This window comes from Juglans microcarpa x Juglans regia, chromosome 6S (assembly GCF_004785595.1).
Source record: "Juglans microcarpa x Juglans regia isolate MS1-56 chromosome 6S, Jm3101_v1.0, whole genome shotgun sequence".
Taxonomy (NCBI): domain Eukaryota; kingdom Viridiplantae; phylum Streptophyta; class Magnoliopsida; order Fagales; family Juglandaceae; genus Juglans; species Juglans microcarpa x Juglans regia.
In genome coordinates, this window is record NC_054605.1 from 17,787,918 (window position 1) to 17,802,427 (window position 14,510).

The 14,510-nt window shown below is 37.5% G+C and overlaps 1 protein-coding gene and 1 long non-coding RNA gene across 4 annotated transcripts; both read left to right on the top strand.

Moving 5' to 3' along the window:
- Positions 1-2,881: 2,881 nt before the first annotated feature.
- On the top strand, positions 2,882-11,555 carry LOC121237919 (dirigent protein-like). 3 transcript variants are annotated; one of them, XR_005935015.1, is made up of 2 exons: positions 2,882-3,687; positions 11,217-11,555. XR_005935015.1 is itself a non-coding variant. In XM_041134852.1 (1 exon), exon 1 carries the CDS (start codon positions 3,059-3,061, stop codon positions 3,629-3,631), a length of 573 nt encoding a protein of 190 aa, XP_040990786.1. In that variant the 5' UTR covers positions 2,882-3,058; the 3' UTR covers positions 3,632-3,835. The 3 variants fall into 3 exon arrangements, 1 of the variants encoding a protein (XP_040990786.1); XR_005935014.1 differs by having other exon boundaries at positions 2,882-3,684; positions 11,214-11,555; XM_041134852.1 differs by lacking the exon at positions 11,217-11,555 and having other exon boundaries at positions 2,882-3,835.
- Positions 11,556-11,562: 7 nt separating this feature from the next.
- On the top strand, positions 11,563-14,091 carry LOC121237920. The gene is made up of 4 exons (XR_005935016.1): positions 11,563-12,085; positions 12,258-12,558; positions 12,903-12,951; positions 13,717-14,091. It is a non-coding gene; the product is annotated as an uncharacterized LOC121237920 (long non-coding RNA).
- The last annotated feature ends 419 nt before the right edge of the window (positions 14,092-14,510 follow it).

Here is a 14,510-nt window from a genome sequence, read left to right on the forward strand (position 1 = left end):
TATACAAAAGTAAACTCACAAAATGAGGTGACTTCATGTGATTCGTTAGATCTACTTTACGATAAAATTAGTAACTTTACAATTTATATAACTGCGTACTATATCAAACCACGTTATTTTGTGAGTTTACTTTATATAATCATTTTGTGATTAAAATATTTCTCAATTAGAAACTTTCTCTTCCCTTCTTTTTTCTTTTAGGAAAGAATAACTAATGGGGCACCATTGTTTTTCATTCCCTCATGATGTTAGCTCTATATTAATCTTCGGCGTTCATTGCAGGCATGCAAGAAACACTAGCATGACCATGCACGCGGTACTTTTATTACCTTATACTTCCGTGACATCATTTACAATGACAAAGAATAAGATTAATGCTACTAGCTAGCAGCCCCCCAAGCGGCCAACTTAACCCTTTTTCGCAGGCCAATTTTCGACTGCATGGATCCCATTAATTACCCATTATCGTATTAATTAATCTCCATGCAAAGCATGTTGTATGATGTACATATTTATATTAAAAAGTTATTTTTACAAATTTAGGATCTATATATATATATATATATATATATGTATAGATCAAGATTGAAACTTTGATTCATTGCTTTGCTATCAAAAGTGATTACTTGTCTTTAACGTACGTTCTACATATTTTTCTATCACCCGATGACCTGAATATAATTGAGCATGTAAATCTTCTTTTGTCTTTTTCTTTTTTTCTTTTCTGTTCTTCAAGCAATAAGACAGATCACAAACAGATTTCCACTTATAAGATCCCTACCTTGAATAAGTCTTGCTACCTATAAATATAAAATGTAAGGCTTACGTTATTTGCAAATCTGCGGATCACATATAAACGCATCATTTATTGTATAGCTTTCACATCACTAGTAAGTTAGTCTGTTATTGTGTCAATTTTCAAATTTGCAAATAAATTTATTCTAAATATAATATTAATATAGCATTCACTAATGTGACAGCTACTATTGGTATAATTCACTATTAAAAATCAGTAGTTGGACTGTTTGCCCCCATCAAAATTTATTTATTTATTTATTGAGACGGCGAAATCAATACTCAATTTTACATTTAACGTGTTGGCCAGAGTAGCTAAGGTTTTTTTTCACCAATTGGCATGCATTTGACTTCTCAATAAGAAAATTAAAGATCGAAGTTTATAAATTTATTTTTATATAATTTCTTTATAATTAAAATATTTATTTCTCTTCACAACAATTAAGTGTTGCTTGGGCATAAAGTTTCATCGGGCCCAACTATAAATTTGGGCCCGGCTCAAGATGACCGCACCAAATTCCAATGCCCCGTCCCACTGAAAGCCTGGAAATGGCTAGAAACGCAAGAAATTGAAACAAATAACAATGATGACGGCGGATCGGAGGCTATGCGCACAGATGGCGGCGAGGTCGAGCTCACTAAGGTAGCCGGAGGACTGGATTGCGACAGTCGTGGACAACACGTCCAGCCTGTTAAAAATGACTGGAGAAGGAGTGGGTTATTTTTAAATGGTATTTTTTTTATTTATTTTAAAAGTTATATATGCTTAAACTGTTTTTTTTTTTTTAGTTTTCATTTTATATTTAAGAAATTTAAATTTTGCCCGTATATTAATTGATCTGTCGGTGGTGGTGAACGAAATTAATTAAGGGGATCTCAAACGAGCCAAAGCATGATTCCAACTAGAAAGTGCAGCAATAATTTTCACTTTTTTGAAGTTGGCCGGATTGATAGTTCTTACGTACAGTACCAATTGCCGTCCTACTGCATGGCTCTATTAAATTAATAATTCAGCGACTACTCGGACTTTTTATCCTGAGGTTGGTGTCAGAGTTCCGTACTCCTGGAGAAAATAGAGGGAGTCCGTGCTTCTATTGTTTAGAAGACAAGTCGTTTAGTTTTATTTTTAGAGATTATTTTTTCTGTTAGAATAAGGTTTTATAAAAATTAAAATAATATTCGTCATAAAAAAATTAATATGCAATGGTGTTATAGAGCAAATGCATAATTTGGCTTGTAATTTAGATTTTTTTTGTATTAATAAATCACAACTGTAATTTAGATTTATTGAATGAAATGAAATCTTTTTCGAAAAAAAAAAAATCTAAGGTTGGTGGTACCAATTGAAGTGAGGTATTTTTTATTTTTAGAAAGAAAGACGGTGTTTTAATTTTATTAATAATTAAAGTATTGGTCGGGTTTTTGTTACAAGGAAACAAAAATATTAATAAAAAAGTAGTTGAAAAATGTTATTCAAATGTTTTTACACTACACATTATACATATAACATAATTTACTTTGTAATATTCAAATTTTAAAACTTGAATATTACGAATCAAATTATACAATAGATAATGTCATGTGGTGTAACAGCTTTTGAATAGAGTTATTGATGAAAGTAGTTAAGAGGATTGAAAAGAAAGGAATATTTTTAAAGAGTAATATTACATATAATTGTGAAGTGTGTAAATGTCGTACAGTCGCTTTAAAAATAAGTGGAGTTTACTATTAAAAAATTAATTTTTTAATATAGATCTTCTATTTATTTATTTTTTAAATAATTACACGATACTTACACATTTATTACTGTAACTATTATTTCTCATTTCTAAAACTAGTAGGGTAAGACAAACCAATCAGGTTGATGGGAATATCCGACCTAATTTTCTTCATATCACTTTATGATTATTCATAAAACGTGGAGCTTCGACAGTCAACCAAACATCAGCAGCAACTTTACATTATGATCATCATAATTCGCTTTACGCTTCGTCGCTTTTCGTAGAAATGAAGCAACAAAGAAATAATAGCTCAGATCAGGATATATAATTAACTTAACTCTCTTTCTGTCAACTAATTAAGGATCATCTCTTTTTCACCAAAGATTTATAACGCCTCTTTGAAATCGATAGTAACGTCTACTTAATCCTATATATATATATATATATATATATATATTGTTAGTCCCTCAGTCCCCTTGAAGCATGATCTACTTTCTTGCATGTTCTTTCTAACCCACTATCCATTGAACTAGCTAACAGTAATGGAGTCTAAAAATATTCCATTTTTAGCTCTCTTCCTCCTGATCTTTCTATTCGTTGTATCCAGTACTACCGCTGCACCCGCCGGGAAAATCAAGGCTCGACTGCCTTGTAAAAGGTTGGTTTTCTATTTCCATGACATTCTTTTCAATGGCAGAAACTCGAAGAATGCAACTTCAGCCATTGTAGGAGCACCAGCTGGGGCCAACACGACAATAATGGCAGGACAGAACCATTTTGGTGACTTGGTTGTGTTCGACGACCCCATTACCTTGGACAACAATCTGCACTCAACCCCAGTTGGTCGTGCCCAAGGGTTTTATCTTTACGACCAAAAGGATATTTTCACATCATGGTTTGGGTTCTCATTTGTTTTCAACTCTACACAGCATAAGGGGAGCATAAACTTTGCCGGAGCAGATCCGATAATGAACAAGACTAGGGATATTTCAGTGGTTGGTGGCACTGGTGATTTTTTCATGTCTCGAGGGATAGCCACTTTGATGACTGATGCCTTTGAGGGAGAAGTTTATTTCCGGCTTCGTGTTGATATTAAGTTGTACGAGTGTTGGTGACAACATCATGATTTGATTGCGAGCCATATGCATCAATGCATGCATGCATGTGGTTGTTCGATCTCTGCATAATCATTCTCTAGTAGTTCCATTTCATCATCAATATCCTTTTTCATTGAAATCTGGATTTAATTCTAAAGTAGTACTGGACAAGAAGATCATCAGTTTCATCCGAAATAATTCTATCCAATTTGGGTTAATTAACTCTTTCATGATTTCCTAATCTTTTTGTATCATGAAGTGGTTATCAATTATCATCAATAATAACAGATTGTCTCAATTTTTTGCTTGATCAAGTTATCCCAAAGACAGTTTCAGTTTTATTCCATCGGTACTTTGAGTAGTCTTGAGAACGACAATTGATGGGTGATATTCTCAAGGTTTTTTTATGTTTTCTTTTATTGAAGTTCTAAAGACGTTTCAGGTCTTGTCCCTTCTATTCATATATTATATTAATGTTCCATCACTTTGAGAACGACATTTGGTAATACAAACGATTGGGCCTTCGTTACGATCCATACAACTTTTGTTTATTACGGCCCAAAACTTCGCAAACCTTAAACTCGTAATTGGGCCATGCCCGCTCTTAGAAAGCATGGGCCACTAACAAAATCATGCATTACAACTACTTGGGAATTAGACTCTGCCTTCAAAAGTTGACAGTCTAAACCATTTTTCTCCCTAGCTAACACATTGAATCAAAAACTTTTCATTTTTTTGTTCAAAAAATCTATTTATAATTTCGCTTATTGACACCTCCAATTCACAATTAACTAAAAACCTTACACGTCAATTATAATAAAAACCATTAATATTCTAAGACTTTTTCTTAGAGAGAGAGAGAGAGTTCGTTCAATTGTAAAAAAAATTAGTCACGATCACAACATAATTAAAGCTTGGTCCTCTTCGTCAAGCTTTATGTTTTAATGTTCCTTAGATTTATAATAATTTTATTAAATTTATCAAGATGCACAAATATAGGTGTACTTTCTTTCATTTTAAGTATTCAATTGTTGCTTTAAATATAAAGCTAATAATTTTTTTTGTGACAATTGGAGATTTTATGATGGTCAAGAAGTAAAAAAATAATAATAAATAAATTTTAACAATCATACAAGACACCAAGATTTGAAATATAATTCGGCTTGAAGAATAGCCTACATCTAATAGCGGAGACGAGTTAAAAAAAAAATCGCTAATCAAAAGATAGAATACAAAAGAGCGGTAACAAATTAATCAAACCCAAAGCCTCAATACACCCAAGCCTCACATTTTCACAAGAGAGAAAATACTCAATTGACTAACGTCGTATATCTAATCTTGAGCTCTCTTCTCACTTTTCTCTCCATTCTCAACTTTAAGATGCATGCTATTATAGACGAGAGTTGCATATTTTTGGAGGTGAGGATAGAGTCTAGACAAAACATGACAAACTTTAAGTTAGGTTAACAAATCAAGTCTTGCACCTAGAAGCCATAGTTCTCTCTTTATGATTGCATTTAATGCATACAAAGAAAAAATGATTTCTCTTGACATAGGAAGTAACCGACTTTTCCCACAGTTTCTAGTCTTCATTATTGTTTGAATTGGCTAATTGATTGATACATAATAGATTTACAATGTTGATACGTAATTCTCTTCAATCCTGATTGCCTCTCTTTGATATACAATGTTGGGACATTAGATCCGAAAGCTTAAGCGAACAAGTTGAGGCCGGACAAATATATACTTTCAACACACTTCTGTGATTTCTGTCTCTTGTGGTATCGATTTGTCTGACCAACTCAATTTATCTCAATTTATTTCAAATCAATTATTGATAAGACTCGTTACCTTTTCAATTTTTTTTAAAAAAAGTTAAACTCATCTCAAATTACTTCATATATTTAAATACATATCTCAATCTATTTACATTTAAACACATTTTAATAAGACTCATAAAACATTACTATTTATAGCACAACTCAAATCATCTAATATCATCTCAATAGGCTAACTGCAATAAACCATTCACACACCCACAAATGGTACAACATTTACATGTACACATCACATTGATGTGTGCGCCTTGTTCTTCTAGTTTGCTTGCATTGATCATAATGTTGAAGTCCATGCCCTGAGCAGTCATTGTTGACTGCTCAGCACTCATCTCCCAACGCTCAACGCCCAGCAAATGAATGCAAAATTAAATGCATTCATACACAATCATCGCCTATAAATTAAAGCTCCATATGAGAGCTTCAATTCACACCCAAGGAATAGAAGATAAAAGAGAGAGAGCCTGGAGAGCTCTGAGAGAAAAGAAGAGAGTTGAGTTGAGTGGAGTGTGATCCTCCTCCTCTGTAATATTTTCTTGTGTACCACTATTTAATAGTGAAGCTCTTTTCTGTGGATGTAGGCAGTTGCCGAACCATGTTAAATTCTTGATGTCACTGAGTGCGTAGAGTGTACTCTTTTATTACCGCTTTTATCCATTCCGCTGTGTTGATTTCTCCAACAAGTGATATCAGAGTAATTGTTGGGAAGAGTTTTTTTTTACAAAAAACTCGTTCTTAGTGTGTAGCTCAGTTTTCAAATTTGAGCATACCACTGTGTTAGTCTCATCGAGACAAGAAAAGCGGTAAAAACCAGAGGCCGGACGGATGCCGCACGCTCCCCACGCGCCACCTAAATATCAGAGAGTGAGCCCACTCTCGACACGCACCGCACCTGCCCAGGAGAGGCACGAGCGCGTGATACCCACTCTCAGCACGCGCCACACGCGCTCCTGAGAGAGTCTTGCGCGTGAAGTCCACGCGCACTTGATCTAGAAGGTGCGTTAGATACACGTGCCTACGCGTTCCACGCACTCCAGTGAGGTTCTAGCGCGTGATCTTCATGCGCCTACGCGCTGTTAGTCGAGCCACGTGCTGTACGTCCGACAGTGTTCCTGTTTTGGTTCTTTTGCTCATTCATTGTGCTATTTGAGTCCGATTTTGATGAAACAAGACTCGTTTCCAACAAAATCAAGCGTTCCGGACACAAAGGTGCTGTCCATTTTGTGATATTCCACTTCAAAGATCCTGTACTTATATTTTGTATTTAGAATCAGTCTAAATCCATGGAGGATTCAGCATCAGGCACCATGATAAAGCTGACTGCCTCAAACTACAGTATTTGGAGGCCTTGGATGGAGGATCTATTGAACTGTAAAGATCTGTCTGACCCTTTGGAAGATGAAGGGAAGAAGCCAGATGAAGTTATGGATCAAGTGTGGAGAAAGATGCACAAGAAGACTATCGGTCAGATCAGACAATGGATTGACCATAGTATTTTTCACCATGTGGCCCAGGAGACAGATGCATATAGCCTCTGGAAAAAGTTAGAGGTATCAAGTTAAGACTGTTCGAAACAATGCCCTCTTGATGAGACGGCTTGTTAACTTGAAGTTGAAGAGCGACACCTATGTTGCCGAGCACACTAGCGAGTTTCAAAACCTAGTTAACCAGCTCGAATTCGTCAACCTGAATCTTGGCGATGAAGAACAAACCCTGCTACTTCTCAGTTCGTTACCAGATAGTTGAGAGACGCTGGTGGTTTCCCTCAGTAACTCTACTCCAGATGGCAAACTTACCATGACGATGGTTAAGGATGCCCTGTTTAATGAGGAGGCCAGACGAAAAGAGACAAGCATGAATCAAACTCATATCCTTGTCACCGAGAGTAGAGAAAGGCCTCGAGGTGATGATAGGGGAGAAGTAGAGGCAGAAACAGAGGGAAGTCTCAACCACGTGGAAGGTCCAGCAATAGCAGGAACTAGCAGACGGGTAACATGAAATGTTACCATTGTGGCAAATAAGGCCACATAAGGAAAAACTGCCGCAAGTTTTTAAGGGAACAAGGTCAAAGCAGTAAGCTGAAGAAAGAAGATGGTGAAACCCTTGTCACTCTTTCGGGGGATGTGGCAATACTCTCCACCAGTGACGAGACGTGTCTGCACATTGCAAGCCATGATGTTGAGTGGGTGGTAGACACAGCAGCATCATACCATGCCACTTCCTATAGTGAATTTTTCACTACGTACAAAGCAGGAGACTTTGGTACGGTAAGGATGAGGAACGCTAGTTCCTCGAAGATCGTGGGAGTTGGTGAAGTGCAGATAAAAACCAACGTTAGTTGTACCATGGTGTTGAAAGATGTTCGACACATTCCTAACCTTCGGCTCAACCTGATTTCGGGAACAGCCCTTGATCAACAGGGCTATGACAGCTACTTCAGCAATGGCACTTGGAAACTGTCACAAGATGCCATAGTTGTCGCCCGAGGACATATTTGTGGTACGTTGTACAAAACCCATGTGAAGATTGGTTTTGATAGCCTCAATGCAGGGGAAGATGAGGCATCACCGAATCTGTGGCACAAGAGACTCTGACATATGGGTGAGAAAAGGTTGGATACGCTTGCGAAGAAGGCACTCATTAAGGTTGCCAAAGGAATAGCGTTAAACCCTCGTGAGTACTATTTGTTTGGCAAACAACACAGAGACTCGTTCAATTCCTCTACGAAGGGAAGAGTATGTGGTCCCATGGAAGAAGAGTCATTAGGAGGTAATAGATATTTCATGACATTCATTGATGATGCTTCACGAAAGGTCTGGGTATATGTTTTGAAGTCAAATGATCAGGTCTTCGAGCAATTCAAGAATTTCCACACCCTAGTGGAAAGAGAGACGGGAAAGAAGTTGAAGTGCCTGCGAACGGACAATGGAGGAGAATGTGTTTCTAAAAGGCTCGCTGCATACTGCGCTGATCGCAGTATTCGACATGAGAAGACGATCCCATATACCCTTCAGCACAATGGTGTAGCCGAAAGAATGAATCGGACCATCATTGAAAGAACAAGATGCATGCTCAGTATGGCTAAGTTACCAAAGCCATTATGGGGTGAAGTTGTTCGTGCTGCCTGTTACTTGATCAACAGATCACCTTCCGCACTACTGAAATTTGAAGTTCCTGAGAAGGTTTGGTCTGGAAAAGATATCTCTTACTCTCACCTGAGAGTGTTTGGATGCAAAGCCTTTGCACACTTATCCAAGGAGCTGAGACAGAAGCTCGATGTCAAGTCAACTCCATGTATCTTTGTTGGATATGGAGATGAAGAATTCGGATACAAATTATGGGATCTAGTGACAAAGAGAATTGTCAGAAGTATGGACGTTGTGTTCCATGAAAACCAGCATATAGGAACTGAAGCTTCCTCGATGTCAGTAGAGCTTAGTTCCTATACACATCCTGCACCATTACAGTTCGCCACAGATAATGAGGATATGCAGGATCGAGATCCAGAAGCAGAAGAAGAAGCTCAGGGTGTCGAGCAGGGGGAGCAAGAACCCTCTCCACCAACAGTTGGTGTACCACCACAAGGGTTAGATGGTGATGAACCTCCTTTGGTTGATGAAACTCAACCAAGAAGATCGGCAAGAGGCTGCCTACTGATTCCGTCGATGAGATATCCGGAATCAGACTATATTCTGCTTACTGATGAGGGGGAGTCAGAGAGCTTCCAGGAAGTTTAAACTCATGCTGATAGAAGCCTATGGGTGCAAGGAATGCAAGAAGAGATGAGTTCTTTGCAGAAAAATCAGACCTATGAGTTGGTGAAACTTCTTGAAGGAAAGAAAGCCCTAAAGAGCAAATGGGTGTTCAAGCTGAAGAAAGATGGCCAAAGAAAGCTGATAAAACACAAGGCCAGATTGGTTGTCAAAGGATTCCAACAGAAGAAGGGAATCGACTTTGACGAGATATTTTCCCCGGTGGTGAAAATGATGTCAATCCGAGTCATACTCGGATTGGTAGCCAGCTTGAATTTGGAACTCGAACAGATGGATGTGAAGACATCCTTTCTCCATGGAGATTTGGAGGAGGAAATCTATATGGAGCAACCAGAAGGGTTTGAAGCTCCAGGGAAAGATCACTTAGTCTGCAAGCTAAAGAAGAGTCTCTATAGCCTCAAGCAAGCGCCGAGGCAATGGTACAAGAAGTTCGACTCATTCATGATGAGTCATGGTTACAAGAGACTTGTTGTAGATCAGTGTGTCTATGTTCGAAGGTTCCAGGATGACAAGTTTTTCATACTCCTTCTTTATGTTGATGATATGTTAATCGTTGATGAGGATAGATCCAAGATTAACAAACTAAAGAATGAACTATCCAAGTCCTTTGACACGAAGGACTAGGCCCAGCACAGCAACTTTTGGGCATGAAGATTGTTCGTGATAGGAAAGTCAAAAGGGTGTAACTATCACAATAAAAATATGTTGAACGGGTCATCAGACGTTTCAATATGGGAGATGCTAAGCCAATTAATACTCCACTTGCTAACCACTTCAAGTTGAGCAAGAGCTCGTGTCCTTCTTCAAAGAAAGAGATTGAAGAAATTGAAGTAATCCCCTACTCTTCAGCAGTAGGAAGCCTGATGTATGCAATGGTTTGTACCATACCAAATATTGCTCATGCTGTAGGCATGGTGAGCAGATTCCTTTCAAATCCAGGAAATGATCATTGGGAAGCAGTCAAGTAGATTCTCAAGTACTTAAAAGGTACATCGAAGATGTGCTTGTGTTTTGGAGGAGCTAAACCAGTTTTGGAAGGCTATACAGATTCAGATATGGCAGGAGATCTGGATAGCAGGAAATCTACTTCGAGATTTCTCTTCACTTTTGCAGGAGAAGCTGTCTCTTGGCAGTCCAAATTGCAGAAGTGTGTTGCTTTATCTACAACTGAGACAGAGTACATTGCCGCAGCAGAAGCTGGGAAATAAATGTTGTGGATGAAGCGTTTTCTCCAAGAACTAGGGGTTAGTCAAGAAGACTACATGGTACATTGTGATAGTCAAAGTGCTCTAGATTTGAGCAAGAATTCAATGTACCACTCCCGCACCAAGCATATTGATATCCGCTATCATTGGATACACGAAGCGATGGAACAACAGCTATTGAAGCTTGTGAAGATCCATACGAAAGAGAATCCAGCGGACATGCTGACGAAGGTGGTTACAAGTGAGAAGCTTGAGCTATGTAGAGACATAGCTGGGATGGATAGCATCTAGGTAAATGGGCATGGAGGGGGAGAATTGTTGAAGTCCATGCCCTGAGCAGTCATTGTTGATTGCTCAGCACTCATCTCTCAACGCTCAACGCCCCAATGCCCAGCAAATGAATGCAAAATTAAATGTATTCATACACAATCCTCGTCTATAAATTGAAGCTCCATACGAGAGCTTCAATTCACACCCAAGGAAGAGAAGAGAAAAGAGAGAGAGCCTGGAGAGTTCTGAGAGAAAAGAAGAGAGTTGAGTTGAGTGGAGTGTAATTCTCTTCCTCTGTAATATTTTCTTGTGTATCACTATTTAATAGTGAAGCTTTTTTCTGTGGATGTAGGCAGTTGCCGAACCACGTTAAATTCTTGGTGTCACTGAGTGCGTAAAGTGTACTCTTTTATTACCGCTTTTATCCCTTCCACTGTGTTGATTTCCCCAACACATAATTGTCAAGTTTGGTTTCTTGTTATGTCTGTAGACTGACTGAAGATTTTTTATTTTGAAACAAGATTTAAGGTGTCTTGACTACATGACCTGAAAACTGAATATAGAATCAACGCTTGTGATGGACTGTTGCCAAACCACTTGCAAAGAATGATTCTAGAAGGGAATGTTAAGTATCTACAGATATCCTTGCTTCCAATCATTCACTCGGTTGTATTATGAAGTATCTACTGATATTTGGGTTTCTCACTCTTCACGGCTCTCAACCAGTAGTTGCTCTTTCAGATATTGCCAGTGGCTGCAAATCCCTTCGTTAGGGGACCTAGGTGATATTAGCACATGTTTTGCTTTGGTGGTTGCATGTAAAATCTTTAGGTCTTTTGTTGAATGTTACCAAAATTGATTTAATATATGGGAATGGTGCACCTCCCACAATTACACTATCAATGCATTTCATTGCAGGCATTCTTACTGATCTTTTTTTCGAAACTGAGAGACAAGACCTTTTTTTATTGCGGAAAGAGGGAATTGATCAATAATTTTAATGTTCTGTGCAGGCACTTCTAGCATGTTGATGAAATCCTACTATTCAAGACTTTTCTTGAATTTTTCATCCAATTTGTTGCGGAGAAATACCCATTATATCTGTTGTTCTTGGGCGACCCTTTTCAGTAAATGTGTATAAAATGCAAGCAATCATCCTGAAAATAGCTTTCTAAGCTAGAAATGTATCTTTTAATAATTTGGAAGATTTGTGTCTGGAAATTGGTTGGAAAGTATGATCTGTAGCATAATTTACTCAGTTCTACCAGATATGACCTTTAGTTGAAAATGATCGTTTTAAGTTTAGATGTGGCACTAATATGGTCTGTTGATCACAGGTTTGGTGAGATTGATTTGCCCGTTGATGACATTGCTGCAGTTTTCCTCTTGGTAAGTTTCCTTTTTTTCCTCGTTTTATGTTTGGCTGGAAAGAAAGAATTGTGCGGCATGTTCATAGACAAGCATCGATATCACATTGGCAATGTAGCAACCATTAGAATTCTAGAAAACATGTTGGCAGATGAGGTAAGCTATGCCGGTGTGCTTCTTGTCATTGATATAGGTGTATTTTGGGGTTTCAACCTTGCTTGATGTCACCTTAAGTGGCAGTCCAGAAGCAGAAGATGAATAAGAGGTAAATAATAGGTTAGTGGAGACCATTTTCCTTGGCCATAATATGCAGTAAACTTGATCAAAATAAGATGAAATACATAATAAAACGTTTGAAATTTGATTAAGCAGAAAATACAACTTTAACAATGTCTATATTTTCTGTTGTTTGGTTTTTCTTTTCTTATGCTGCAACATCTTCCCCTCTTGGAGTCATTGGGGGAGCACTAGCTAGTCATGGCGTTGCCACTTTGGTAAATTTCTATTTCTTTATATGAATACAAAGCTTTGGAGGCATAATCATGATTTAGCACTCAGTAGTAGTGCAAGTCAATTACAAATTAGAAGTTAGCTATAACTTTGCAATGCGTATTGAACTTCAAATTGTATTCTGTATGGAATATAGAATATTCTCTTATTAATAGCCTTTGTACAATGTATATGACGCAAAAGCCTGTCTCCATGGGCGGTCTGGAATTAATAGACGATTGTATCCAATTTCTGTCATTTTCTAGATTAGATCAGCTCTTCCTCCTTTCTTTTGCACCTGTTGATGTATGTGGGCCTATTGCATTTGACAAATTCTTATCTCATGCAGCTTGCAGTTTTGGGTGGTTCTATTCTCGGAATATCTTTGTCAGAGAAAGGTTGGTTTTTAGCTTTCAATCTTCATTAGCTCTTACAAACTCCCTGTGATATTGTTCGTGAGAAGTATAGACACCAAGTTAAATTCCATGAGCCTTCTCCTAACTTGAGATTGAATAAATTCATGGGTCTAACTCATCTCATAAAACCGATTCTATCAGAGAGAATTACTCATTTCTTATAAACATTACCAAGACATTGTCCACATGCAATGTGTGATTATTCCTCAATAGAGACTAATAAGACATCATCAAGAAATCCTAAAAACTTTTACAAAACTATCCAGATGCTTATATCCAGAATCTATTATGTTGGAAACACATTAACATCATCGTACAGAATCTAGCCAGTAGATCACTTCTTTATTAGAAAACCGCCCAACCGATTATCCTAAGGAATTAGGCATCGGTATTCTTCTTTTGTTGAGAGGCATGTAGTCCAACAATGCAACTATCAGATTTTTATGTATCAGCCACAAATGAGTCAACTATATCACGTGCACATGTGTGTGCCTAAAGAGACCCATATGGTGGAACAATATGTTTGTACAATCAGACAAGTTCTTTCCCCCAGAGACTTTCCTAGTTGCATCTGTTAACATGCATGAAACATTTTCTACAATTTGGGCCCCACTGCTTACTTTAACTGCAACTATTATATCTTAATGGTGGAAGCATTATACTTGTTTTAGAAATTATCTATTCACTGAGGAAGTGCTTTTCTTTGTATGCAATAAGGAAATTAACAGAGTCCTCTATTCCTTGCAGGTCATTGCATACATTGGAGGTGTTCTTAGTAACATTGATTGAGATAGTAAGCTAGAATTTAGGAAAGAAAAAAAGAAAAAAGTTCCCACATTTTCTACTTGATCAGGGGTTAAAATCTGTATGACTCATAGAACATAAATTCCCTCCATGTCCATCATGGAAGAACTGTTGTAGCAGTGATAATTATATTTTTCTTTATTAGAGTAAACCATTTTTTTTTTTAGAGGGGAGTTTCAAACTCCATATCTCCATTTTGAAGGCTGTGGATTATGCTAACTAGGTCACAAACCTTTAGCCAGAGTAAACCAATTTGATAGTGGCTTCCTTCATGTATTGTTGAAGCAAAGTTCAAGAATTTCATGGCTTTGTTAGCTCTTTCTGGTTTCACAAAATGGAGCTTAGGTTATTATATGTTCATTGGCTCAAAGTTAGAAACTCTCAGCCATTTTTTTTAGAGTAAAATACAATCCCAGAAATAAAATGATTCAGTGTGCCCCCATTTTCATTTCATGTAGTAGGATTTCTATTTGTTTTTTTTTTTTTTTTTTTTAAATTTTATTTTAATGTCAATGCAGGTCTTACAGAAAGAAGAAAGGAATTTGTATTGTTCTTCCCTTTTGTATGGTGTGGGGAAGAGTGCATTCTGAAGATAGAAATACATAAAGATGTGGCAAGACTTAGCCGACGTGGCACTCCCTCCACCATCCGTGAGACCTTTCACAGAGAATCAAAAAGTCCTAAAAGGAGGCAGACAAATCCCTCTCTACAACCTCTGAACCTCTCTTTTTTTTTTT